General features: G+C 43.6%; 2 protein-coding genes across 3 annotated transcripts; both read left to right on the top strand.

Moving 5' to 3' along the window:
* The first annotated feature begins 5,380 nt into the window (after positions 1-5,380).
* On the top strand, positions 5,381-8,458 carry LOC146271874 (uncharacterized). Its single transcript, XM_084708295.1, has 9 exons — positions 5,381-5,512; positions 5,979-6,032; positions 6,116-6,228; positions 6,316-6,418; positions 6,553-7,137; positions 7,302-7,421; positions 7,538-7,930; positions 8,108-8,159; positions 8,293-8,458. The coding sequence occupies exons 2-9, from the start codon at positions 6,009-6,011 to the stop codon at positions 8,406-8,408; spliced, it is 1,506 nt and encodes a 501-aa protein (XP_084564421.1). The 5' UTR covers positions 5,381-5,512; positions 5,979-6,008; the 3' UTR covers positions 8,409-8,458.
* A 3,818-nt stretch (positions 8,459-12,276) lies between these two features.
* adcyap1r1a (adenylate cyclase activating polypeptide 1a (pituitary) receptor type I) lies at positions 12,277-25,574 on the top strand. Of its 2 annotated transcripts, none has more exons than XM_084707758.1 (14): positions 12,277-12,318; positions 14,705-14,810; positions 17,858-17,968; positions 18,223-18,323; positions 18,431-18,528; positions 18,699-18,831; positions 20,217-20,370; positions 20,626-20,686; positions 20,801-20,870; positions 21,068-21,159; positions 21,801-21,884; positions 22,337-22,466; positions 22,827-22,868; positions 23,048-25,574. In XM_084707758.1, exons 1-14 carry the CDS (start codon positions 12,277-12,279, stop codon positions 23,252-23,254), a joined length of 1,431 nt encoding a protein of 476 aa, XP_084563884.1. In that variant the 3' UTR covers positions 23,255-25,574. The 2 variants fall into 2 exon arrangements, with proteins under 2 accessions (XP_084563884.1, XP_084563883.1); XM_084707757.1 differs by having other exon boundaries at positions 23,035-25,574.
* Positions 25,575-27,922: the final 2,348 nt, after the last annotated feature.

The following is a 27,922-nucleotide window of genomic DNA, read 5'->3' as shown; positions in this document are numbered from 1 at the left end:
AGCCCCCTGCCTGCCTCCACCACAATCCCATTGGACATGAATAATTCAACTCCCAGCAGAATGTACAACTCTCCAGCTATACTCCCCCTGTTTTCCAATGCTGATGATCCTAAGTCTTCGTGTGATCCTCCCCAGAGACCATCATCCACAGACTCACATCCAGCCTGTTAGTCCTCTCTCTCTCTCTTTTGGTCATTCTTTTTTCTCTCTCCTATTTTCCACATTCCTTTACATTTAGTCATTTAGCCGACACTCTTATCCAGAGCGACTTACAGTAAGTACAGGGACATTCTCCCCGAGGCAAGTAGGCTGAAGTGCCTTTCCCAAGGACACAACGACATGTGCACCAGCCGGGAATTGAACTGGCAACCTTCAGACTACTAGCACGATGTTCTACCCGCTCAGCCACCTGACTCACTTTCTTATCAGGTGTCATCTGTGTTGATCACTCCCTCCGTTTCACCTGCCCTCCATGTTCAACTTGTTGCACAGTGGGAAAGGGGGGGGGGGGGTTGTACTCGAATTAGTGCGAATTATACAATGACAATCAAGGGGGGGGTCGACTTCTTCTCCGGGGCGTAAAGTAATATTTACGATTACAGGTAAGAACGATATATAGAAATGTATCGACCCCCCCTGAACCTGTTGTTTTTACTTCTTTTAGGGGGGTCGAAGTCTTAATTAGGGGAGTCAAACCCCTGCATAATTTGAACTCTGGTTGTACTGTACCACTCTGTACAACATTTTTGAGCCTTAAGAGCCTTGTTTAGCTTGTATAACACATACTAAAGGGTTGAACCAAACTCAGATAAAGTGCTGGGATCAAATAAAACCTCTCGCCTCGTCTGACTCATTAAACCAGTATTATCTGACACGCAGGGAATTATGGAGAGGGTATCAATGTACAGTATTTGATTCCTACAACTATACGTTGGATAAAAGAGGTCTTTGGAAAGGACATGGTAGAGTATGGTGTATGGTGACATGGTGTATCATATAAACAGTTCCCCTTTTTTCCCTCTATTGACAGTCAGCTCACCATCATACGCAAATTTCCTGTGTTCATGTAGCTCAATACACAATATGCATTTTCACCCCAATAAGATGATCTCTCTGCCACAAGTGAGATCTGAAAATACTGTGCACTGCCATTTCAGTACCTTATCAAACAATATCATCTGCAAACGCAAACCGAAGCATATTATTGAAATCATAGGTTTCCATGACAACAGGAACCTTCAGCTCTCTTATTCCTTTGCTGGTGGCACAGGAAACATTTTCGTAAGCAATCACCATTATCTTGATACTATAAATAACCTTTGTCACTGCATGAGTTTAGTCCCTATTGTAATAACATTTTCTGTCACTTAACTGTAACCACGCCACTCACAAGGGTAGTATATATACATGTATTTAAATATATAATCCATGTTCTCATCCAGCACATAAACAGGATGCTGTCATCCCAACTCTATCGCAAGACAAATTCCCTCTCAAGAGAACAAATACAGGTCCCTTCTATTCTCTTCTGTGCTGTTTCCACACCAGAATTATTCTTTTAATGGAAACAAATCAATGCCTCCTATTACTGTCAGAGTTGCCTGAATCTCCTAATCATTATATTTTAATGCAATTGCGTGTACCACACTGTATAGCAGTTGTGATTCACCGAGAACATGCAGCTGCTTAAATATAGCCCATGCAGCTGCCCTCTCAAGCTCTTGCTACCAGTGGGCCAAGACACGATAACAATGATTACCCTCTGATACTGGCAACTATTAATCAACACAACTCCAACATGACCATGCAGTGGGTTAAACTGCTCACGCTGCGTTTTAGATTTATTTTTTTGTCTACCGAAACATGTTTCTGCACTAATTGCACATTCACGAAGAGGTATGGGTCGTGTTCAAATAAAATATGTGCAGACTAAGAATGCTCTTATCTGAACTGGTGGGTTTGAAGCATTAACTCTGGCAATTCACTTGTATATTTACTGTCTTCACTCAAATGAATATCTGATGTTGGGTTAGGTTCCTACCTCTGAAAGTGCTTTTCTGTCTTCAACCAGGCCCATTAAGTATAATTATTCATCTTGGAAGAAATGGATTGGTGATTGTTTCTTCAATTCAACATGAGGCTAAGTCAAGTGGGTGTCACATAAATCATTAAGTGATCAAGGAACCTCTGAAAGATTGGTTAAAAGTTGAATTCATTTATAGTGTAGCTCCCTAGTTATTGTCATTACAAAAGTATAATGAAAATAAATATTTGGCATGTTTGTTGTGGAAACTCAACTTGCCTAACATTCATCCAGCTGCATCAGAACAATCTATCAATTGTTACGTATAAACATTCTATAAAAGGGAGCATGTGAACGAACAATGTTTTCTGTTTTTCTAAAATCAGCCCCTGCAGCATATCTAAGACCCATTGAAGCGGGCCTCCTTTGATGCTTTGTGTTTTGTTTACAATAACAGCAGCAGGGAGAAGGGCAGCTCTCGTCCCAATCACTCCTCCTACTCCGGGTTGGGTTTTTAGGCTCGGACATGTACAGTACAGTGTGTTCAGAATGCACGGTCTTAAGTGAACGTTTTACAAATGACAAGTTAGCTTGCAGGACTTACTTGTCTTGCAGCTGTGGATCAAGCCTTTTTTTGTTAATTGTGACTGCAAGGACTTGTTCCTTTCTGGCACCTCAAAAGCATTTCGCCCCACTTTTCCTCAGAACAGTTTGTCCTTATTTCCGAAAAAACACCTTACATTTTGGTATAACAGGTTTCACATGTTCAGTATATAATTTGTACAATGTGATTTCAACGCGAAACCCTGTCTCTCTGCATGTGAGAATGAGATTTGATTCATTGTGCTGTGTAGGAGGGCCCCAGCTTATCCACCAGCAGCACCAGTGGACATGTCTCTCACCTATGACTCATTAATGCGACTTGGTTTTTTAACGAGAACCGTTTCAATCAATATTTTGTACTCAGCAGCTTTGATTGATCTGCAATTTTTGTGTTGGTGGAGGTGATCATAGGCTGATATGAATATCAATCTTTGTCTGGACAATAATGAATGTTAATATGCACCAAATGCCGTGTATTAGGTCTGTGTGTGTGTTTATGTGTGTGTGTTTGTGTTTACTGTACCGTTGCTGAAATATCGATCTTGCATATCAGATGTATGGCTTGGAATGTCATGCTGTCTTTCCTGAAAGATGATAAGTGTTGAATTAATAATCATCTGTAGTTCACCTTGTATTCAACATCTTGCCATCCTGTCATTACTTTAGATACTGACTCGAACACACACACAAGCACGCACACACAATTACACACACAAAACACATGCATGCTTCAGCACACATACCCCATACACACAGAACAAATTATTTCACTCTAATTTTATTTCAAATTGTTTTCATTCGAAGGAAAAGTTTGTGTAATGACATCCGTCACTCTTGTGAGAACATTTCGTCAAGTCGCGTCCCCCTCTTGTGACAACCTGCAATTATACAGCATGCTTTCATGAAGTCGTTGTGCAAAGCACGGTGCACATTAAAGGCAATCAAAAGCTTTTGAATCGCCTTGTCAAAGAAACCGAATAGACAGAAACATCCCAGACAGTGCTGACACTGACAGCTACAGCTTACTAATCGCCTGACAGACTCTTCTTTGCAGATATCGAATTCTAACAGCCTGAATTACATTAAAACTGTATTTATTGCCTTGCTGTCTGGCTATAAATGTTATGAATAAACTGTGCAGTGCGTGTGGAGTAATATAAAAACTATAAAACTGAAGGGAAATTCAAACATTTGTCCCCATTTGTCTTGGCCCGTTGACAACTGCATTTCTCAACTCCCAACACGTATCGTTCGTTATGTGGTGGACTTGGCAGACTGTCTAAACCTGTGTTCTTTTTCCGTCTCTGCCTTTTCACGTGAATGAGCAAAATGATTAATTCCTCGCGTACTAAACCCAGCAGGAAAGAGAGGAGTGAGGGAATTGAGAGGAGGAGGGGACCAGGAAAAAAAAAAAGCACCGGGCCCTGCAACTTCTCAACAGGTCTCTGGCCGAGCCCCTACTGGGATCAGGCTGGGTCTGCGGACGGCCTCGGCACTCGACCGCTCCAAACATCTCTTCCACATTGCGTCGGAGATGAGTTGCCATGGCGATCCAGCTGCCAAGGGTCTTGTTGAGGCGAAGGAAGGAGGGGGGGGGGGGGGGGGGGGGGGTAAGGACTGTGGGGGACTGGGGGAGAGAGTGGCTCCTGTGGAGAGCCTTATTGAGTGGAGGAGATGGGCATCATCACACACTCTCTGAAGAGCCCGAGACATCCTAACGAAGGCACGAAGGAGGAGGAAATTGTTCACAGTCACTTACAGTACAGAACTGTTTACTTACTTAATCTTTCAGATGAAGGCCTGAAACACAATTCCGACAGAGTTCCATAAACAAGAATAAGTCATCCTCAATATTTGTATCATGTATAAATGTTAAATGTATTAAATATATCACAAAGAGCTGGTGGGCTGTCTCTCATCTAGATGAAAAAAGTCTAATGAAACCATGGAGGTTTTCGTAAAATCTGCATTGCCAGGTACGTATATACTAAGCAAGAAAGAATTTGTCGACAACTCTCTTTTCCACTTGGTGTGCACACAAATCAGCCGAATACATTTGAAAATACATCAAGAAGCACTGAAATCACCAGAACAGCAAAGCAAACTGTAAAGTACGGTTACTCTGTTCTCTTCCTGTAACCTGTAAGGGAAGAGCACTTGATAGCAGTCTGGAAGAGAGAGAGAGAGAGAGAGCATTTGCCATGGAAACAGGTCTGCAGCCACTGATTCAAAGTTTGTTTTTCTAGCTATTAGAGAGATAAAAATAGACAGGTCTGCTGACTGAAATGATAGAGTGATGTCCATTTTTCCCTCAATGGGGACATTGCTGAGAGTCCTTAACTGGAGGCGCAATCACGGTAAACATGCCCGAAGGACCCCTAGAATCTTGAACCCCAAATAAATCTCATGAGATGAATTTATGTTTTATTCAGTTTAGGTACTTGGAATCCTATCCCATCATCTCACTTCATGGAATGCTAAATACGCTTTGGAAGACACTGTGGTACTGAACAGGGTATAACAAATTATAATTTGAACCAGTATTTCATGGGCCACCAAATGTTACGTATGCCTACGCTTATCAATTAGGCCTAACACAAAGGAACAGGATATTGCCTGCTTTTCCTCTTTGATATAACATTTTGATTAAATAAAAACTGACATTATCCACAATGTCGAGATCGTCAAATCAGGCTATACGGATCATGATAAAAGTGTCACAATGTTACTCAACATTCCAAAAACTGCATCTGGAACTTTGATACAAGCAGTATAATCATTCAGTGGCAAATCAACACCGCTAAACGACCTATTTAGTGCGCTAACTGTATTTAATCGAAAAAAAATTACCCCAATCAACGGTTCCTGTTTGCTTCTTAGTGTGAGGTACGTACTCTCATTAATCACATCATGTAACACTGAATAATATGTTATGTTGCGTGGTCTCATTTATCAAAGGACAATTAAAAACACAGAGAATGGCAGCCTAACACAACGAACTACTTCTCACCTGTCGACTTTTGTAGGTTTAGCACATGTGAATATACTCTGACTCCACACACATTTATTTTAGATTTGACTTTTACATTGAGGTATTTCGAGTCGGTTCCCAATATTTTTGGCTTAGTTAACCGAGCCTGCAGAATTATCTTTCAGGCAGGCTCCAAACGTTCTCTGTCACGCTCAACATAACCTGCGTGATTGTTTGGGCTAGGCTTTGTTGAATTTCCGTAATATTACGGATTGTTTTCAAATCGTCAAAATGTATATTTCTAGGCCTACATCTGATCTAATGATGTTTAACGTTTCTGTAACAAATGTTGATTCAAAACATTATTATTTCATTCTTTAGGGCAGTAGTCATCAGCCTGATGATGAATCGATGATGGATTTGTGTAAAGGACAGGTAAAATTGTACTATTGGACTGGTAGCATGAGTATCATTACAACCATCCCCATAGACCAGTAAATTCAGCATGTTTCTTGCAGAAAACTATCATACGACAGTTCTTGATACTCAAGAAACTGGGAGATGTTCCTGACCAGGTCAACTTGGAACATGTTAAGGATTTGCTGTTGAGAGGGGAAAGATACGGACCAGCGTAAGCAAACTTTGCGCTTCTCACTTTTCACAATTCTATAACATTCTGTGAAAATGTATGTCCAGTCACATCTGTCCTCTTCTGTAGACCTCAACATGTCCTCAGTCGTCCTATGCTGGAGGAGATTGAAAAAAAAGTATTTACAGAACTGGAGAAGGAGCGACGTCTCTCTAAGCAGTTTGGAAGGAAGGTAGGCTATGAGACTACATCAAGACGTTTTCTCATAAGACACTCCGGAAAATCCTGGTAGTGGATTATCTCATTACTATCTCATTATCTCGTTTTCTCTCTCATTATCTCTCTTTCTCTTTCCCATTCTTCTAGGTCACCTTGGAGGGACTTGAGATGTTCCTGTGCATGATCAGGCCATCGGCCGAAGCTAAGGTCAGGAATCTCCTCCTCCCCCTGTTTTCCAACCTGGCGTGCAGCGCCGTGCATGACACGAAGGGCAAGCAGGAGTCATCTCCATCTGCTGGGGATGCAGGGTCTCCAAACGAGCAGGTGCCAACAAGCACATCAGCGCTGCTCCAAAGAGCTGAGAAGCTGGTGCCTGAGTTGGTGACAGCTACTCTCAACTACCTCCTGGAGGACAGAGAAGAGCAGCTATGGGGATCACTGTTCAGCTCTGAGCGGCCAGGCCTCACCTCCATGGAGGGGCCGTGGGCCAAGGCAGCCATTGTAGATGTCTTCAGGCTTGTGGAGGATGCAGCCAGCTCTGTGCTCACTCCCCAGGATGTCTCAGCCATGGGTTCCATCACGAACAGAGTGGTGAAGAATATGGTGGATGCCATCTTCCAGAGCTTTGAGCATGCCTTGACATCCTTCCAGCTGATTGGACACGACAGCACGGAATTTGATGGTCTGGATGTGACTCGTTCTGTGATGTCAGCCATTGTGGATGACATGGAGGTATTATAATAGTGTCTTGTTTTTCAATATCATACAGTACATACATGTAAATAGATCTCAAGATAAGGTCTTCCTGGCACTGGTATGTGTTAAATTCAGAGAAACCTGCAGCACATGTACTTAATGTACTTATACAGTATACTCCTAATATACTTTTGCTGAAGATGGAAAACATGGGGAGTGATGTACCTGAGGACTTCTCCAACCAGATGTGTGAGATGGCCATCATAGCTACCCCGGAAGTTTCCATTAAAGATCTTCTGCAGGCAGACAGAGCTGTCAAGGTAAAGGCTGCCATTGTAGGAGTTAAACATCTCACTATTTCCTTGTGAATCCATTGACACGTATTGCCAGAAACAGTGTATAATGTGTGCCATAATTTTTTATACTCTGTTTACAGAACAACAACATCAGCGAAGGCTTAACAAGGGAAGATGGCCTTCCTGAGGCTGCCCTCGAGATGTCTGCCCAGGCCAGAGGTCATGAGGCTGTCCCCGAGATGTCTGTCCAGGCCAGTGGTCCTGCAGTTTCCATGGAGGACTTTCTCCAGGAACTGGTCATGGCTCACAATGATAAAATTATGAAGGCAGTTATCACTGAGATCACCTCAGACCAGGTTCAGCCTTCCCCGAGGCCTTCGAAGACCACTGCTGCATCCAGATTCTCAGAAGAGACTCTGAGCATCCTCCTGGAGGTGGAAGCTCCCAAGGTGGAGCCAGAACTGTCAGATGAGAAACCCGGCGTGGTCATTGGCTGTATCCTAGCGACCACTTCGGATCTCCAGCACCCCATGGTGAGACACAACAATCTATTATTTCTTTCTATTATCTATTATTATTATTTTTGTATCAACTTTTGTATCATGTTAAATTGCATTGCAATGTCTTGTTATTCACTCTGGATATTGTCTTTGGTTCCTACTGTAGGTTAGATGGTGTTTCTGCTCTCTGACATGGTTCTGTGTTTCTAGAACATTCAGGTCCTGGGAGATGTGTGCAGAGATGTGGCAGAGGAGAACCATGGTGAGTGTGGGCCTACTTGTTGACCTCGACATCCAAATTGTTTCTTGTGATGACATATATGTGTTCTCCTGTGCCATGCAGAGTATGAATAATAATCTTGACGACACTTCATAATAAGTGTTGTCATTTTCAGATGTCAGTCAGGACCTTCTCAAAAAGCGTAAGAAAGGGGGCATCCGTGAATTCTTCCGGCGTGTTCGTAAACTGTTTTCCTGCTGCTGCTGCAACCTCCCAACAGAGGAAGACTAGCACCCTCACATGTGGACCATCTCAGTCATCACACCAGCTGACCAACACATTTACAGTGAATTAAAAATGCAGGTGTAAAGATGTGTATTTTTAGAGGCATATTAAAGCATAATCATACCCAAATACTTTGAGAAAGTGGATCGCATTTGTTGATGCTATCATTGATTTTATAGGCCATGTATTAAATCAGCCTAGCCGGGTAATCAATCATATGCTCGGATCTAAATGCTGGTTAAATGTTCGGATCGTCCTCCCTTCTAGAGACATGGTGTACTCGCTGACTTGACGCTTTAAATACCACTCACCCTCTTAGGAAAACTCAATCTTAACAGGCCTGGCTACACTGGGACATCGAAGCAGGCCATTTCGTCATTTTCACAGCATGCGTGCGATTCAATACCGCTGTCCAGGGTCCTGAATCCGATGAACCAAACTGTTGTTTTGCCTGCGGCTTAGTGGAGTCGAGTGGTCTAAATGGTAGTGAACCATGTTGCTTTTTGTCACCAACTTTGAAGTTCTCGTGCAAATTAATTTGGTATTACAAGTAAGGCACCAGAAAAAAGCTATTCTGTCCTGTACTTGGTTTGTAGTGAATAGTTTAATTTTTTTTCTGAGGATTGAAACAAATACATCACAGGGGTCCAGGAGTGATGTTATGCTGATTTAAGCCTGATTGCATACATTTGTTTCAATCCTTCAAAAAATAACTATGTGTGTGTTAAATAATTTACTAAACATATGTGAAATTGCGTCCATAGGCGAACTCTATTTTGATTAACTTCACAAGAGTCACTTTATAGGCTGGCCCCCAGCTCCCAACAACAGCTCCACGGGGGCGGCTGCGCGAGACCAAAAGTGAAATAGCTGGCTACTTAAGTCACTGTTACAGCCTGTCTTCGTTCTTTATTGCATATAGAGAACATCAGCGAGACACAGGGCTTGTCTATTAAGCGAACAGCACTACAGAAACCTATTTCGATGTAATCTTTTTCGGTATCGCCAACAACATTTGTTTTTACTCGTCTTCTCTGTACGTCTTCGCTGTATGTGTTATGCTATACGCTTTTTGAATAAGAAGTTGTTGTGCTGGGGCGGGTTGGAATGTCCAGAGGCACAGACACCCCTCTTCATGGTGCAGCCTTGGTGAGCGCGCGCTGCAGCAGCAGCAGCACTACCTGTCATTTGAACACGATCTAAGCAGTCTGCATGTTTCCAACTCTTCCAGACAACGACCGGATTGTCTTTTTCTTTCTTCAGTAAAGAGGGTAAAGATTATAGTTCCACTGAGACCAATGGCTGCGTGGTAAGATTCAGTACAATTACGCTATTTTATTGCATAGCATTAGGCTGTTACTGTACAAGATCTGTACCCTCTTATGTGTTTCGCCTTGGCGTAGCTGTCACATGCATTCCTTTATTTCAAGGCAGGATTGTTAAATGCAAGTGAGTTAATTGGTTACCCAAGAGAACCGTGAAAGAGAAAAGGATCCAAATGCAAAAGACCATGTGAATATTTCATCTTAATGAGGAATAAAAGTGAGTGAGTGAGTGATTGACTGAATTCGTGCTTGGGTTTTGCGGCAGACCACGAGTATCGGGACGGGTGGCTATCTCCAGGGAGCTTGCTGGTTGTGTTGTGGACTATGTTATGTCATAGGCCTATATGTAGGCTATGCTGGCGTTTTTGCTTTCAAGGGCTAAGGGCAATTATAAGGAATAGCCCATTGTGAATTAAATGTATGCGTCACTCATTAATGCACTTGAAATTGAGGGAAGGCAGATTAATTGCTTGCGTGGTGCATTGTGATTGACTAATCCCCTGTAAAAAAAAAATCAATCAATGTGTGTGTGAACCACAATTGTCAACCATGCAATTAATATGTCTGAAATGTTGCAAATTATTGAGTGATAATACATGCGTAAAACATGTGATAGCATGTAAATCTACCAAACGTTTCAGATTGTGAGATTACTCACCCACCGACAAATATATACAAACCATTTGGATGTTATGATAATGTTTTTTACAAGATGAAACCTCATAAAGTCTCATTGTTAGCAGGAAAGCATGATTAAAAGCATTGTCTATGATGATATTGCAAGTGTAGCATATCTTTGGGGGTAAAATTAATTATGTACAGTGGTTTGGAAATCTTACACAGAACAACAAAACAATTCTGAATGTGTTTGATACTGATTGGTAATTGTTAGGTTGTTGTTATCACTGACATCCATTTTAGAAAATAAAAAAACGTTTCTTGCAGATTATGTCTCACACTCTGTGTAAAGTAGTAACAGGGCTTACATATCATCTTAAGTGGTCAACTTGTCAAGATATGAAAAGGATTATGTTGTGGGAATTCATGTATGTGTAATTGTGCCTGGCTTGTGTGTGTGTGTGTGTGTGCTCAAGCAAATCAGCATTCATCAGTGCATCAACATAAAGAGACACACAAGTCTAGTTTCATCGGTTTCCCAAACTCGTCAGATAAAATGGTCAATAATCCATAGTATCCACAATCAAGTCTATGAATGGCAAGACCAGAGCCAGTCTTAGAATCTTTAATATTGGGTTCATGATCTTCTCTAGTGTACGCTCACTCAGTGTGATGTCCTCAACACGCATCCTCACAACCCCAGGGCCCCTCACTCCTACGCGACATGGCTGACATCTGCCATGTGTCACTGAGGCCCACGTCACTCCAACACCCAGCTGAGGTGGATCAGCATGCTCTGCACCGGCAGAAAGATCCGCATTTGGAATTTCATGCTACTCATTTGCCTTTCGGTCATATACGTTAAATGCCGACTTCAATGTTTTTTCCGGACAGTACGTCAAATGATCAAACGATCGACAGCATTGTCAATGTAGTCCTAAACGAGCGATGATCTTGGACTTGACTGAATTGGTACGGTGGAGAAAAAGGAGAAAACCCATCTCATGTGCGTCTGCCTACATCCCATCCAGGCTAGTATCATCTCTATTTGACAGGCACTATCCTTCTCTGTATCTATGGGTTTTTCCCCTAAGCACAGGCTGTTCCATTATTTGATAAACCAACCGAGAGCTGGTTTAGGAGTAATTGGATTCGCAACTATAGGGTAGAGACAGAGACAATCTTGTGTGTGTGTCTGAGTGTGTGTGGTGAGTCTTTGTGTTTGTGCACATTCTGGATTGTATTGTATGTGCATCTGTCATGTCCTTGTGGGTGTGTGTGCACGTGTGCGTGCGCGTGCGTGCGCGTGCGTACGAGCATTATAACGGGCTGAACGTTTGACGTGATTCATCTGTTTTTTTCTGGAAGTTTTAGGGATGACTAAGATCCGGGGCGGGCAGGGAGGGAGGGGGTGGCGACGGAGCTCTGAGCTGTCTGCATCCAGACATCAGCACTATCACTCTCCTCGAGCTGCTGGCTGACAATCTCCATCTCATTATGGTCACGGTGTCATGACTGGAAATACCTAATAAACCCGCTGAGCCCTCACCTTTCCCGCTCTCTCTCCCTCCCCTTCCTTGCTTGAGGCTGTCAGGGAACATCTCAGAGCTGATGAACACACGCTAAACTGAGGAAGATGCCAGTGTGTGCGTGTATGTCATTACGAGCAGGACACCGTGTCAAATGGGAGCTTTAATGCTGTTTAGAATTGACTGTGTGTGCGCGTGTGTACGGTGGTCTTGCTTCTGATGTAGGGTCATGTGCTCCTGTGTTTCAGACATCTTGATGTCGGATTGCCGTAGAGCCAAGTGGAGCTCTCTCAGGGGATTCCTGTGAACACACACGCACACACACACACACACTAGTACACACATACACACCCTAGCACAGCAGTGCAGTGCTTCTTGGAGCAGTACACTTCACAGGACACAATGAGAGGCCACCTGCTGCCTGCCATCCTCTTTCTGCCCTTGGTGAGTACAGAACCACTCTGCTGACAGCATCACACTCAGCCTGCCGAGGTGGAAAACAGGGGGTGTCTGGATTAGACAACACCACTAGAAGTGTGGGTATCATGTGTTTACATGTGTTTGTGTTTATGCATTAGTCTGTGTGTGTGCGTGTGTGTGCGTGTGTGCGTGTGCGCGTGTGTGCGTGTGTGCGGTGTACGTGTGTGCATGTTCTTGGTGCGTGTGTGCGTGTGTGCGTGTGTGCGTGTGTGCGTGTGTGCGTGTGTACGTGTGTGCGTGTGTGCGGTGTACGTGTGTGCGGTGTACGTGTGTGCGTGTTCTTGGTGCGTGTGTGCGTGTGTCGTCGGAACTGTCCCTCTCTGGGGTGCTGTTGTGGATTCTTGTGTGGCTGGGAGCTGCGGGCGATTGAATGTCATACGGTCCATCCAGCACATCAGCCGACATCCCAGGTCTGTGCTCCTCCTCTCTGGCTGCAGGCAGCTGACCAGGCCTGACAACAGCAGTAGAAGGGACAGGGGGATGAATGGGGTCAGACGGCTGAGCAGGGATTGGGAATTGGGCTATTAATCAGAAGGTTGCCGGTTCGATGCCCCGGCTGTGCCAAATGACATTGTGTTCTTGGGCAAGTCACTTCACCCTACTTGTGTCGGGGGGGAATGTCCCTGTATTGTAAGTCGCTCTGGATAAGACCGTCTGCTAAATGTGAATGTAGTGAACCACTATTTAGCCCAACTGCAATATAGCTCATGGGCAGAGGCTGCTATGAGAAAGAAGTGTATGTGAGGGCTGGTCTTCCAGTGTTGTGGTGTTGTGCAGCATACATAGTACATGCCATGGAGCCATGTTCCCAGCATCCCCTTGTCCATAATCACCTTGTGCTCCATCCGTTGTTGTTTTTCCGCCCCCCCCCCAAACCCTAACACCCCCTCTCCGTTTGAGGACATCAGCAACACTGCTTCCTCTCACCCTCAGTGCTTAGTCGGTTGTGTGATGTCCATGTTCTGCTGGCGGTCTAAGGGATCAAATGAAAGTTTTGTGATCTCAGCTGGTTACTGCTGGGAGGTGGGAGCCAATGAGCTATCTGCGTCTGTCAAATGGGCCTGGGGGGAAACTGCGGGTTATATGGATCCAAAATGGTGGACTTATCTGGACCTTTAAGGGATCTTTTCACAGGTAGGAGATGGGAGAGATGAGAGGGCAGGGGAGAATTGTGGAGATTGTTTTGTTAAATTCAGTGGTCTTTTCCCTAAGTGAGGGACCTTAACTTTCATCAGTCACTATTTAAAAGGTCTTTTGGGTGTGTTTTCACACTCTGGTGATTTGTCTCAAATATACGTGACAGCTCACAGCTGGCCTGTTAAGGAGACAAGAGACTGTCATACAGACACGCCATCATCATCAACAACAGCTACAGTCACTCCAGAGACAGCTGCTCCTTCTCTTCCGAAATTTTTGTGTTGTTGTGTGCTTGTGTGTGCTCGTTTCTGTGTGTGTGTTTCTGTGTGTGTGTTTTTCTGTGTGTGTGTGTGTGTGTGTCTGTGTGTTTTTCTGTGTGTGTGTGTGTGTGTTTCCGTGTGTGTGTTTCTGTGGGCATCTTTGTGTGTGCATTCATGCGCGCTCTCAGTTAAAATATCTGCGTTTAGATACAGAACATGTCTTGTCATCAACCCTGTATGATGTTTCACCAGCACATCTCTACACTTCCACATTCAGGTGTTTTCGTACTGTTTGTAAGTTCCATGTTGACCACGCACACAACTGTTAAGGCCTGCCCATACGTGAATGACGAGCTACCTGGTGCTAAGCAACATAGTTGCTTATTGTTATAAAACACAAAGGGTTGACAACATGGGGCACATCTTTGAAGATGAAAAAGATGAAAATGGCGTCGTCCCAAGCCCTGTTCTCCAATAGGAGGTCATAACATGACTCGTAATGAGGCTGGTTCCATCAGTGACTTCATGTGTCTCAGGCCAAGGCAGCTTGTCTGATGATGGATCCTGCTGAGAGGAGAAGAGGATGAGTGGGTCTGCAGTGAGAAGGTTAGGGTCACGTCACTCACGAAGGAGGGAGATTGGGCCGGAGTGGAGGGGGGGAGGGCGCAAAGGTGGAAAAACGGAGAAAAGCAAAACAGAAGAGAAATGCATTCAGGAAAAACTTGAACCATGGAGAGACCATGATTACCCTGACAGGACCGAGGAAATTGTATTTTTCAAAAGTGTGAACTGTTCTTCTCCACTGAAAAATACCGACTGACTGTGCCTGAGCAGTGTTCAGTGAATTTCGTAAAAATGATATAATAGAGACTGAATTCTCTTCCTGTTTATTTACAAACATGTGTGGTGGAGTGCATTCTGAGTTGTGTCTGTGTGTTTGTGTGTATTTTCAGGTGGCCTCCGTGCATTCAGAGGTCTTCAGCTGCATCCTCCAACGGGAATACGAGAAGTGCATGGAAAAGATTGCGCTGCATGACCCTGATGACGACCTAGAATATGGTATGGGCCTGAATCTGTGAGAGTGTGGTGTTTGTGAGAGTTTTGTGTACGTGTGTGCCTGTTTGTGAACTTTTGTGTGTGTGTGTGTGGGTGTGTTTGTCTGTTTTTAGATTTGATACAGATTCTCACTCTCATTCTTCCCTCAGGAGCCCCTTTAAAATAAACAGGGAAGAATGTAAAATCTGGAAGCAATCATCCTGTTGGATAGAGAGAGGGTTTTTATATTAGCTACAAGTAGCTGAGAACTAACAGACAAACAGAATGGATCTCTTAGCGTCTTCTCTGACTCATGTGCTCATTGGCAGCCGCAAGGCCACTCTAGAGAGGGAGAAGGGGCCACTGTAGGATTGAGAATAACACATTTTGGAAGGAAAACTGCTTTTAGTCCAGATCTTTTTTCATAACTACACATCTAGATGACGCAAGAGAGATTTCTGACTCTGATGTTGAGATGCAGTCTCAAGCTGTTTCACCAGAGAACCGCAGAAGCAGAACCATATCGCCAAAAAAACGTTTTTGGATAACAAAATAAATCTTTCATGCTAAACAACAACCTTAGCCTACAGCACCTGACTGCACTAACTATTTCAGACCATGTGGTCAGAATCATTGGCCTGTACCGCCCCTTTAACTGATCCCTATCTCTCTTACTGTCCCTGGAAACAGAGCAGCCCTATGGTTCTGCTGACAGCAAATCGTTTGCCGCGGAAATTAAAAACGCCAAGTTAGCAGAAACCCATCTGGGGAAGAGAGAGAGAGAGGTAGGGAGAGAGAGAGAGACACACAGAGACAGAGAGCAGAAAACGGAGAAAAAGAGGAGCAACGATTCAGTGATGGAAGAGAGAGAGAGGGAGGGAGAGAGACAGAGATAGAGACAGAGAGAGAGAGAAAGGGAGGGAGAGAGAGACAGAGAGAGACAGAGAGAGAGACAGAGAGAGAGACAGAGAGAGAGAGAGAGAGAGAGAGAGAGAGAGAGAGAGAGAGAGAGAGAGAGAGAGAGAGAGAGAGAGAGAGAGAGAGAGACAGACAGACAGACAGACAGACAGACAGACAGACAGAGAGACAGAGACAGAGAGCAGAAAACTGAGAAAAAGAGGAGCAACGATTCAGTGATGGAAACAAGCGAAAGCGAGGAAGAAAGGGGGAGATAATGGAAGCATGTAGTCCCTGCTTGCTGGCAGATCTTTGTCCATGTCCAGCAGACCAGCAGAGAGAGGGACTGCAGAGATTAGGACCAGAAGGATGGTAGTGACAGTTCATCATACCTGACAACATTGTCACGAGGTACGATGGCATGACTGTTTAAGGCTGGACTGCATGTGTCCTTGTTCAAAAGAACGATTGAACAGCAAAGTTTGTAGCCCCAACATTCAATGTTAAATTGAAACCAGATTGTGATTCTATCCAAGCCTCTTTTGACCTGTGATGTAATTATTTTCTCATTGGCTGATGTAGACAGTTCAATACATGTCTGGCAGGTGTTTTGTAGTAAGCAATCAGTGCCCGGTGATTAGTACTCTGTTTGAGTTGGATTGGAATCTGGAATACTATTATTGTACAATTAATGTTGTTCTGTCCAAGCTGTGTTAGTCCATCATTTGTGAAGAGATTGAAGTGTATATGCGATTCTCTCAGTGTGAAAATGTATGTGTGTGTGTTTGTGTGTGTGTAAGTAGGTAGTTTATGAAGCATTGCTCCTATTCTTCATATTTCCAGTTGTTCCATGTCTGCCACACAGTATCAATAACATTATCTATTACTTAGAGATAAAACACACATTGACTTGAGATGCATCCAAGCTGTGCCTGTGGCTTTGGCCCAGTGATGCAGACAGTGCTTCATCCAGCAGGCTACCTCTCTGTCTCTCTGCTGTGCTCATTGGCTCCTAGTTGCCCTTTAAAAGGTAATTGGCTTTGAGTCCAGCTCACCAGACAGAACCCAAACAGATTAGAGCCCATGGCAGGAGGAAAGGCTTTCTGCCCAGACACACAAACACACACACACACACACACACACACACACACACGCACGGACACACATACAGATATACACAGATATAAATACACACACACACACAGACACGCACACATATAATAACTGTCTCTATAACACAGTCTATCCTGTTTATCAGTGTATCAAGCAGGCTCATTCAGAGAGAGGGAGGGAGAGCGGCAGATAAAGATACATATTAAGGTGCATACAGTACGCAGTGTCTGTCTGTGGAATAAGGTGTGGGAGACAATGGCTTTGTGAGAGAAAGAGAAAAATGACCGTCAATCATAGAGATAGAGACTGTCGAAGCATAAACGGGAACACTGAAGTTCCACCAGCTACATTTAATTCAACTGGACTAAAAGGCAAGCTGGCTGACTGTGTTTCTTGCGCCACTCGTTTAATACATAGGACTGACATTTAACCCAGCCATAAATAACTGTCCCCTCTGACTACCCTCACAGACTTATTTTGCCTCAGTAGCACAGTGACAGTTTGCTAAGGTCAAAGACGTAAACAGGGAGGATGTCTCGGTTTGAGTGGTTAAAAGAGACAGCCTGCAGAAATTTGCAGACGTTCGGTAATGGAACAACTCTAAATTGTTGTGAATTGTAGATCTTGGAATACACTAAATACACTCAGTTCTCCTGCACCAACCACAAGACTGACCCCACCTGATTCTCCTGAGAGGAGATACAGTGACATCATCATGTGTAAGTGAGTCAGATGGCAGAGTGGTGAGGGAATCGGGCTATTAATCAGGTTGCTGGTTCGATTCCTGGCCTTGCCAAATTACCTTGTGTCCTTGGGCAAGGCACTTCACCCTACTTGCCTCGGGGGGGGGGGAATGTCCCTGTACTTACTGTAAGTCGCTCTGGATAAGAGCGTCTGCTAAATGACTTACTGTAAATGTATCTGGCTTCGCTTTTACTGTAACTCTCAGCATGCTCCCCAAGGCTTGGACTGACACACAGAGCGACGTGTCCAGTATTGACTGTCCCTGGCATGTGAGATATGAACCTGCTGTGTCCGTCGTGTGTCCTCTGTCCCGCTAGCGTGCCCATGGACGTGGGATAACCTGACGTGTTGGCAGCCTGCCAACGTGGGCGAGGAAGTGGAGGTCAACTGTCCAGAGCTCTTCCATGCCTTCATGGAGCCAGACGACGGTATGTGGCAGTGACACAAGTTACCGTGGTGGCCCGACAGGCGTTTAACTCTTGTTTAACTCCTGTCCTGAAACAGTTGTATTTACTGATGTAGTCTAAGTAATAATCACAATCACGTATTCACTTCACAAATACTTTTGTTCAAAGACTCGAGGTTGGTTTTAGACCTTGGATCATTTGATCTGCATGCACATGCTCACATCATTGAGCTGTACCCCCTCACCCCTGTGATGCATGTGTGCTTTGGGTTTCAGAGATGGGGAAGATCACTAGAAACTGTACGTTGGATGGATGGTCTGAACCCTTCCCTCCATACGATGAAGCGTGTTCCTTTGTGGACAACACCACCAAACCGGTAGGACTCTCCCAACGTCCTCCCAGAACCTCCCCCCCACCCCCCCACCCCCGCTGGTGTAACAGTGATCAGATACTAACATTCCATCCATGTCTTCCTTCCTTTAGGATCTGTACTATGCCTCAGTCAAGGCCTTGTACACTGTCGGCTACAGCACATCGCTGGTGTCTCTCACTACAGCCATGGTCATACTCTGCAGATTCAGGTGAGCTGGCCAACTGCAGCCTTTCCAAGTCCTAAACCTTTCTAAGTGTCTTGAGGTGTCATGATAGGTTGTTTCTTATTGTCCTTGTGATGGCTATAGGATGCTATGTGGCTGCTCCGTCACGGTGTACACACACTAAAATATCTGTCATCTCGACTCTAATCTCCCAGAAAGCTCCACTGCACTCGGAACTTCATCCACATGAACCTGTTTGTCTCCTTCATGTTGAGGGCCATCTCAGTCTTCATCAAGGACGGTGTGTTGTATGCTGAGGAGGACAGCAACCACTGCTTCGCTCACACGGTCAGTAGTCCTGCGAGAACACTGTCAGTACTGCGAGAACACTGTCAGTACTGCAAAGAACACACAGTACTGCGAGAACACAGTCAGTCCTGCGAGAACACAGTCAGTACTGCAAAGAACACACAGTACTGCGAGAACACAGTCAGTCCTGCGAGAACACAGTCAGTACTGCAAAGAACACACAGTACTGCAAGAACACAGTCAGTCCTGCGAGAACACAGTCAGTACTGCAAAGAACACAGTCAGTACTGCAGAGAACACAGTCGGTACTGCAGAACACAGTCAGTACTGCAGAACACATTCAGTACTGCAGAACACAGTCAGTACTGCAGAGAACCGTCAGTACTGCAAAGAACACAGTCGGTACTGCAGAGAACACAGTCAGTACTGCAGAGAACACAGTCAGTACTGCAGAGAACAGTCAGTACTGCAGAACACAGTCAGCACTGCAGAACACAGTCAGTACTGCAGAACACAGTCAGTACTGCAGAGAACACAGTCAGTACTGCAGAACACAGTCAGTACTGCAAAGAGCACAGCAAGTACTGCATAGAACAGTCAGAACTGCAGAGAACACAGTCAGTACTGAGGAACACAGTCAGTACTGCAGAGAACAGTCAGAACTGCAGAGAACACAGTCAGTACTGCAGAACACAGTCAGTACTGCAGAGAACATACAGACAGTACCAGTACTGCTGTGTGGGCCTCTTCTAGTTTCAGCTCTCTTGCTGGTTATTCCCGGAAGCCACACCTCAATTCATGCTCAATCTTTACATCCAGGTTTGATATTCTATAAGGGGCATTGTTTTAAGTAAGAGGAACTATTACAAAAGACATCTTGTAAAATAAAATCTTAGAATCTTATCTCATCTACCTGAATACCAACATAAATCCGACCCCGCTCAACAGCAACAAGCACCTCTTTGTTCTTATGTGTGTGCGTTAACCACAACTAATTAACCCCTCCTATGGTTTTAGTGGGTCTATGGAAATCTACCATAGATGAGCATTAGCATATCAATAGCTTCACTGTTCGCTATCGCTCAGCCTTCCCACTGCACCCCTATCACCATGGCAATCACAGGTCACCTTAATGACATCACAGAGGTCTGAATTGGATCAGAGGATAATTGATCAAGTTCACAGAGGATGTAGACTCTATTAACATGGTAACATTGAATTATCTTTTCCCAGTGTAATGTTTAGGGGAAAACAGTAGTTTTTGACATTGAACTATACAGCCAAATAATTTACACCTGCCTACTTATGAATGCCTCCTTATTTCATATCAACTGAAGGGAATATTTGTAGCATATTAAATGTGACATTAGGGTTAGACCTTCCGAGGTGTAGAAAGGTAAAGGTGTTTTTTGTGTGGTTCACAGGTGGCGTGTAGAACAGTAATGGTGTTCTTCCACTACTGTGTGATGTCTAACTACTTCTGGCTCTTCATCGAAGGACTGTACCTCTTCACCTTATTGGTGGAGACGTTCTTCCCTGAGCGACGATACTTCTATTGGTACACCATCATTGGCTGGGGTAGGCATCCAATCACAGCTCGCTATCATCCAATTTACAGTATGGAACTTTTTTTAGAAGCATAGTGTTATCTGCACCAGATATAATTAGAGCAATTGCATAACTTAGATTGTCACAATTAATCAGTGGAGCATTAAAGATATAATTACTACTGTGTTTGGGTTTCCAACCTCCACTCTATCATTAGAACTTACATGGTATAAGAAACAACAATTTAATTCCTGTTATATACTTCTCTCATATTTTACCCTCTAGGCACACCCACCATTTCTGTAACTGTGTGGGCAGCTCTAAGGCTTCATTTTGATGACACCGGGTATGTGTAACCCTTTGTTTCAACCATACTCATCTTTTGCATGAGAGCCCCCGCATGTCATTGATGAAAATGAGATGATTTTTTTTAAACAACCGTTTTTTTCTTCTTCTGCAGCTGCTGGGACACAAATGAGAACACTGCCCTCTGGTGGGTCATAAAGGGACCAGTGGTGACTTCCATCATGGTGAGTGACTCATGCTTTTTGTGATTGTTACATAGCTGAACATAAAGGGATTTATTTGAGTCCTTCTTTTAGTTTCCCTTTGTGTACTTAAGATAAACTGAACCATAAAACCGAGTTTTAGTGTGTCGCTCATCTACTAAAATTGATAATTAAAACAAATGTGAGTCTGACTGTGTGCTGTTTTATTTATTCTGCAGATTAACTTTGTCCTCTTCATTGGCATCATAATCATCTTGGTCCAGAAGCTCCAGTCTCCTGATATAGGAGGCAACGAGTCCAGCATATACCTGTAAGTGGGAGAACTGTAGTGACCGACATGGTAACACTAGGTACTCATCAGACATTTAGCTAGTTGTTTCCTAAGGCGTTCATGAAAGTGTTTTCACGACCACCAATATCAGAGAAGTGAACATACTGACGTTTTAACTAAATATTAATCTCACGAGCAGTCTGTTCTGCTCTGACAGGATCTCTTTCTCATACTGAATTGCATGAGCTAATTTTTTGAAGCCATGATGACAGATTAACAGAAGGCTATTACGTTGGAGAACTGGACGAGACCTTGTGGTATTATGTGTTGAATGTGTATTAACTGTGTAAAGTAGAACGTGGGGGTCGTCCTCAAGATTAGGTCTTTGACTCATTCATGATTTCATGCTGATAATGCTGATAATTTATCCTACTCTCCTTGCCGGCTTCCTGTTGTCTGTTGCTGGACGAGTTTTCTTCGTCTCAAAGTAGTCGTTTTCAGTCTCTGTCTTGATCTAGGCTGCTCCTCTCAGATCAGTCCAGTCGGTGGAAGTGGTGTGGAGAGTGATTGGTCTTGTGTGCTCCATAGTAGTGCGCCCACTGTTGTGTCGTTGTCTCTAAAGACGTGTCGTCTCTGTTGTATTTGTTGTGTTGCTGTTGTCTTCGTCACGTGCAATGTAGCAGCTGTGCTCAGAAATGCTTCAGTGAGCCCGCTCAGGCTGTTCAGCATTCCTGCAGGATGTCCGAGCTATCAACCATCACTCTGTAAGTGTGGGATTGTGCGTGTGTGTGTGTGTGTGCGCATGCATGCCTACGTGTGTGTACGAGTGTGTGTAGATTTTGTGAGTGTGTGTGAGGCCTGTAAAGTCCCCCCCACCCCCATTACTTTGCTGTAATGTCGAGTATCTTTGTAGTGTGTTCACTCATGATATGCTGAGAGGCCAGACCAGCCTGGGAAAGATGGCATCTGGATGACAGCACAGTTTTATTAACCTTCCAATAACACTGTGCCAGTCAACGCCTGTTGTATCAGGCAACGCCATCTTATTCAGCACTGAACACCTTTTTTATTTTGGTTTGTCGATTTATATTTGTGTACACAGATTCTGTCTTTTTAAGATGTTTTTTGACCGGATACTGTGGTGTTATTTGTGAATGATCATCAGATACTGTGGTGTTATTTGTGAATGATCATGACTCCTCGGTGTCGTTGACAGGCGTCTCGCCCGTTCCACGCTCCTCCTCATCCCCCTGTTCGGTATTCATTACACGGTGTTCGCCTTCTCCCCAGAGGATGTCAGCAAGAGAGAGAGGCTGGTGTTTGAGCTGGGCCTGGGCTCCTTCCAGGTAAACTGCTTTTCTCAGCTCCGAGGCTGAATTTCAGACCTCAATCCTCGTTTCCTTCGGTAGCATTCTCAGTGGTCTCCTTCTCTTCAGAAGGTCTCCTCTCAGAGCTACTCCTCTGACACACTGGAGGAGGAGAGGACAAAAAGGAGGAGAGGAGATAACTCCAAATACCCAACTCTGATCTTTAAGTTGTTTTGTGCATTGAGACATGATGACTCTTAATGGATACTGGATTCGACCTTTACAACCGGCAACAGCTAGCGTGAATTGTACACGGGAATGAATGGTATTTTAGAGGTGAAAGCTAACAATATTACTAGGTGCTCTTTTCATCCGGGTGTCATTTGTTTCATCTTCCAGGGCTTTGTTGTGGCTGTTCTCTACTGCTTCCTCAATGGAGAGGTAAGCCTGTCTCCCTTTTCCCTTTTTCATGTTCCACAATAATATTACGATCTCGCACGTTTGAGTCTTTCAGTGAAGCCGTGAGAACATGACCTACCAGACCTAGAGCAGGGGAGATCCTCATCCAGACTTGCAGCTAAAGTACATTAAAAATGACCTTGTGAAGTTTCTCCCTGAAGGTGCAGTCGGAGATCAAGAGGAAATGGCGCAGCTGGACGGTGAACCGATACTTTGCTGTGGACCTGAGACAGCAACGTCATCCTTCCCTGGCCAGCAGTGGGGTAAACGGGGGGACGCAGCTGTCCATCCTGAGCAAGAGCAGCTCCCAGATCCGCATGTCCAGCCCACAGGCCGAGAACGGGGGGAGTCTCAACCTTCCGACCTGAACGTCTGACGGGCTCCGCGGCTTGACCCCGCCCCCTAACCCACCCTGCCCCCCCGACCGACCCCGCCCAGTCCATCCACCCCACTCTGGTCTGGTCCAATCGCATCCCCTCCATTTAATGAAGCATTTAATGATGACAGATAAATACATGGTGGTGTCGTTAGTGGGAGAACGTCAAGGCTGTTTGCATCTTCTAACAGTCTTTTGTTTTCTAGAATCCCTGTTGTGGTACTATTTGTTGTGCACACGGAATTGTGTTTAAATAATTGTAGCTTCTCAAAACAAAATAGTTGTTTCTGTTTTCCAATGTTGAGATACACCTGCATTCTACAGGTATATCCTTATAAGTGTATTCACCAAAAACTGCGGCGTGGAGGTGATTGAGTCAGACTGCCATGTAGGGTGTGGAGAAGTGCTGTACAAAGTGTGAAGTAAGCTTCAAAGTACCATACAGGTTGCCTCATCTCACCTATTGTGGATCCAAAGAGATAAAGCAACCACAACTTTGCCATTGCCTGTAAAAATGCTACAGCACTTCTTTATAATGTTCAAGATCATAAATTGTCAGAATATCCTTAAGATCACAACAGTGTTCTCTTTTTATACAATCAGCCATAGTACAGAGTATGTCAAACGTGAAAACAACTCATGGATCCGCTCTTTGTAAATAATGAATGTTGTTGTTGTGATTCGTATTTTCTTTAGTGCATTTCCTGTATCAGCGGTACAGTGACAGCCTTTTCAAAAGGAACTGGAGCCCAAATCTGTAGAAGTCATCCCATGTGTTGAGCGTGTATTCTATGGGAAATTCTCTCTGCCCACCTGAATTGGAATTGTTTCATTTTATTTTACAGAAAATAATTGTTTTATCGTTTTACTTTTCAGTTTCTGGTTGAAAATGCTCCTTTCTAAACTACTGCTATTTGCTCAGAGAGGTTTGATACTCTAGGAAAAGGGGCACCCACTTGGAAAAGTTTGAGTATAGTACATATTTAGTTGAGTGTTTCTATAGCATGTTTGCTTACAATAATACACTAGGGCCTGCATAAAATGAGGGTTATGATCTTACCCATTTAGAAGTCAAAGTCTACTTCCTGCTTTTGCTCCTCTCAGGAGTTTCTGCCTTTTAGCAGTCATGTTAGCAGTCCAGAACACTGACCTTGTGCTCTGTCCCCTGGAGAACCTCCCAGGACCATCAGTCAACACTGGCACTTGTCCATCTTCATTCAGTACTCCAGTACCACCACTAGAACCTACACTCCCAAACTGTATTTTTTTTATTTGGGTGCAAACATTTTGTTTTATTAACTAATTCATTCCAAAGTGCCTACTCACAATAAATGATATACTGGGTTGTAGATTAATGTGGACAGAGTTAGGGTTGGTTCCGATTGAACTTAAGTTTAAATATACAATTTTTCTTAAAAGAATGTAAGGAGATCTTTTAATCGCTATAATTTACTTTTTTGAGTAAAGTTGCCTTCAAGCCAGGTAGGTAAGCAGAATTTTCAGAAAATATACCAAGAAGGGAAAAAGTTGTGAATTCATGCCTAAACAACGACACTATGTATGATATCGTCTTTCAAATGTACATTTCCATCTAGGGATTTATGTGTATACAGTACTAAACTGTATACAAGACTGCTTGCTATTTAAATTACATAGTGATCTGTCTTAAGTACAGAAATTCACCTTGGTTGATATGATTTGTGTTAATATTAGACAAGAGTATTATAGGGTTAGGGTTAGGGCTACACTCTCTTGGAAAACCAATTTGGGAACCTAAAGGAACTGACTATGGATGCACACATAAAACGGTATCTTGCTGAATCAATACTGATACTGATACACACAAATATATATATATATGTTCCCGTTTTGTAAAAGTTACAATCATGAATCTCTATTTGTTATTTTTGTAGTCTTTCTTTTTTTCATGTAGTCTCTGTATGTCTTATTTCCCGACAATATTCAAATACCATTCATACTAAGATGTAAAGCTTTGCGCTCATGTGCATTTATTTCTGGATCTCTGGTGTAAAAATGAGAATGTAGACGCAGTATTTAACATGCATATGTTTTGATTTGTTAATGAACCAACAAGGATGTAAGTTATTTCACGTACTGATGTCCATAGCAGTATCTATGTGTAATACTGTACATACTTGCGACACACTTTTGTGACAAACGATAGTCTGTGATGTAAGTGCCATACACATGTACAGAAAGCTCAAATGTGCACAACGAAACTGGTCTCTCAAGTTTTACTGTCTGTTAAAACGACAACAAATACTAATGGATAACAAAAAGCCTTAGTTTAATGATGTCCAGATCTTGTACCACCGACGTTGTTGACAGAAGAAATACCAGTACAAAAGATAAGGAAATTGAAACAAAAAAAGGGAATAGACAGAATGATGACTCAACCCTTCAGAGAGGCATATTGAGACAGGTGGGGGTGCGGGGAGGGAAGGAGAAGAGAAAGGGTGATGGAGTGTGTGTGTGTGTGTGTGTGTGTGCGCGTGTGTGTGTGTGTGTGTGGCTGCAAAGAAGACTAGCGTCTGAGTCCTGCAAAGACTGCCTGTAAAGAAAGACTCGTGCTGCTTCTACATGTTCTACTCACCAGCTATCATTCTGAGTCCAGGCACTCGGATGGAAACGACCATGTCTCAAAGCTGTTACCGTGTGTCAAATGAAAACGAGCTCCTCTTCAACGTTGTTTCGTGTATCTACCACTAGATGGCAGTGTTTGCTTTTGCCTTTTCTGTCCGTGCCCGAGTGAGTTGAAGAGGATGCAAAGTGAGAGGATTTCAAGAACTTTCTGTGTGGAATGCCTAGTTTTTTCTCTCTCCATAATTGTGTGTGTGGGTGCATGTGTGTGTGTGTGACGATGGCAATTTCCAATAGACCATCATTTGATAACTAATTGACCCGGAGCCCAATCTCAAGAGTCAAACAGGCTCTTGGGCTCCAAGCTGTTTTTGGAAGTTGTGGTCTGGAAATGTCCCTTGATCAAGAAGATATTCATACGTAGAGGTGGCATATCATGCATTTTGTTTCTGCTTGCCTTCTTCTTGGCAGGTGTGCCCGTCATGTTGAGCTTCTAGGAGAGTGTATAGTCATCGAACCCTGAATGTACCATTGTTGCTGGGCTGATCTTGATCTGCCTGACCTGCCATGGTGTACAAAAGATGTCCTTTGATTGATGTATAGTTTTTGCACATGGTTGAACCTCATTCTTGACAAAGACCTGTAGTATCTGTAATTGTGTTTTTGTATTTGGGTTTTGTGTAATCAGTGTTTATAGTGAGTGAAAGTGTGAGCGTGGGCATTTGGATGTGCGTGCGTGTGTGTGTGTGTGTGTATCTCGTGTGTGCCTATATCCATGTGCAATAGTGCAATGACGACTTCTCATGAAGATAGATCATGTAAATGTTAACTCAATTCTACAGTTTCATCCAGTGTCTCAAATAGGTGTTGAACATGTGACTGAGAACTACATTCAATCTAATGTATGATATGTATACAGTACTGTAACATGTGTGTTTTTAATGTCCAGGTCATGTCTACAACGTGTGTACATTTAACTGTAAAATTAAAAGCAACCATGTGGTGAGATATTTACAAGACAAAAATGATTTATTTCACCTGTTAGTATTGTTGCTTCATATACAAAGGGGCTGAAAGGGTTTTTGGAACATTGGAAAAATTGGAACATGAAGTCCCGTTTAAAGCTCTCGAAGCTTAATTCTTGTGAGAAAATAAAGAAAAAATAACAGTTAAATACTACGTACATGTATTATTCTGTTTGACAGTCAGAGTGCACCAGATAGTGACATTGAATATTCATGAATCATAAAATCTCCTGTATGCTTTAGGCAGTTTCATCGTCACAGTTTAAGGGCCCAGTTCTTTTTTGTAATACTTACAGCAGTAGACACACACGGATAATACCGGCAGCACAGACCATAAACAACCTCTGCATCAATGCAAACATTTTGGTTGGATTTAGAGGAATGTAACAAATAGTATACAATGATATACAATACCTATGCAACCACCTTAAAAAATCCTGCTTTAATGCACTGTGAATATAACAAGCATCATGGTTTCCACACCTTTAGGAAGCGTTTCCTTCTCTCAAAAACATTTACTGAACTCCACTTGGTGTCTCACCACTCTCTCTTTTGGTGGGAATACACTGCAAGAGGTAGTGGTGATTATCATGACACCACAGCACTGCGAAACTGTCAGCGATGAGAACGAACCAACACACACATCCCGATATTTCAGGCCCTGAAAGCTTATGAATATTCACCATAGACAGCTTCCTTCGCTAGCACCCTCATCAAAGGCAGCAGAAATCCCTCTAACTAGAGAGAACTGTTTGCCAACTGACAGGAGCCAACGTGTGCTACTGTGAGATTGTCTAACACCAGCAACACACAGAGACCTCCTGTAAGTGCTGTAAAGCACATGCACGCACCAAAGCCTGAAATAGACCACCGAGTCCCTCCCGGTCTAGCCCAGTTCCTGCTTCGTGGGCTCTTTTACCCAGTTAGATTATGCAGCGCTATAAAGCGGAAGTGCAATGATCCCACGCACATACTCTGGCACAGTACCGTGCATCTCGTTTCCTTTTTAGGAGTCCCCCAAAAATGTTTAAGCT

The sequence above is a fragment of the Hypomesus nipponensis genome, chromosome 10 (genome assembly GCF_054491055.1).
Source record: "Hypomesus nipponensis isolate SF chromosome 10, ASM5449105v1, whole genome shotgun sequence".
NCBI classification, from domain to species: Eukaryota; Metazoa; Chordata; class Actinopteri; order Osmeriformes; family Osmeridae; genus Hypomesus; species Hypomesus nipponensis.
This window is presented reverse-complemented; position numbering and strand designations above follow the sequence as displayed.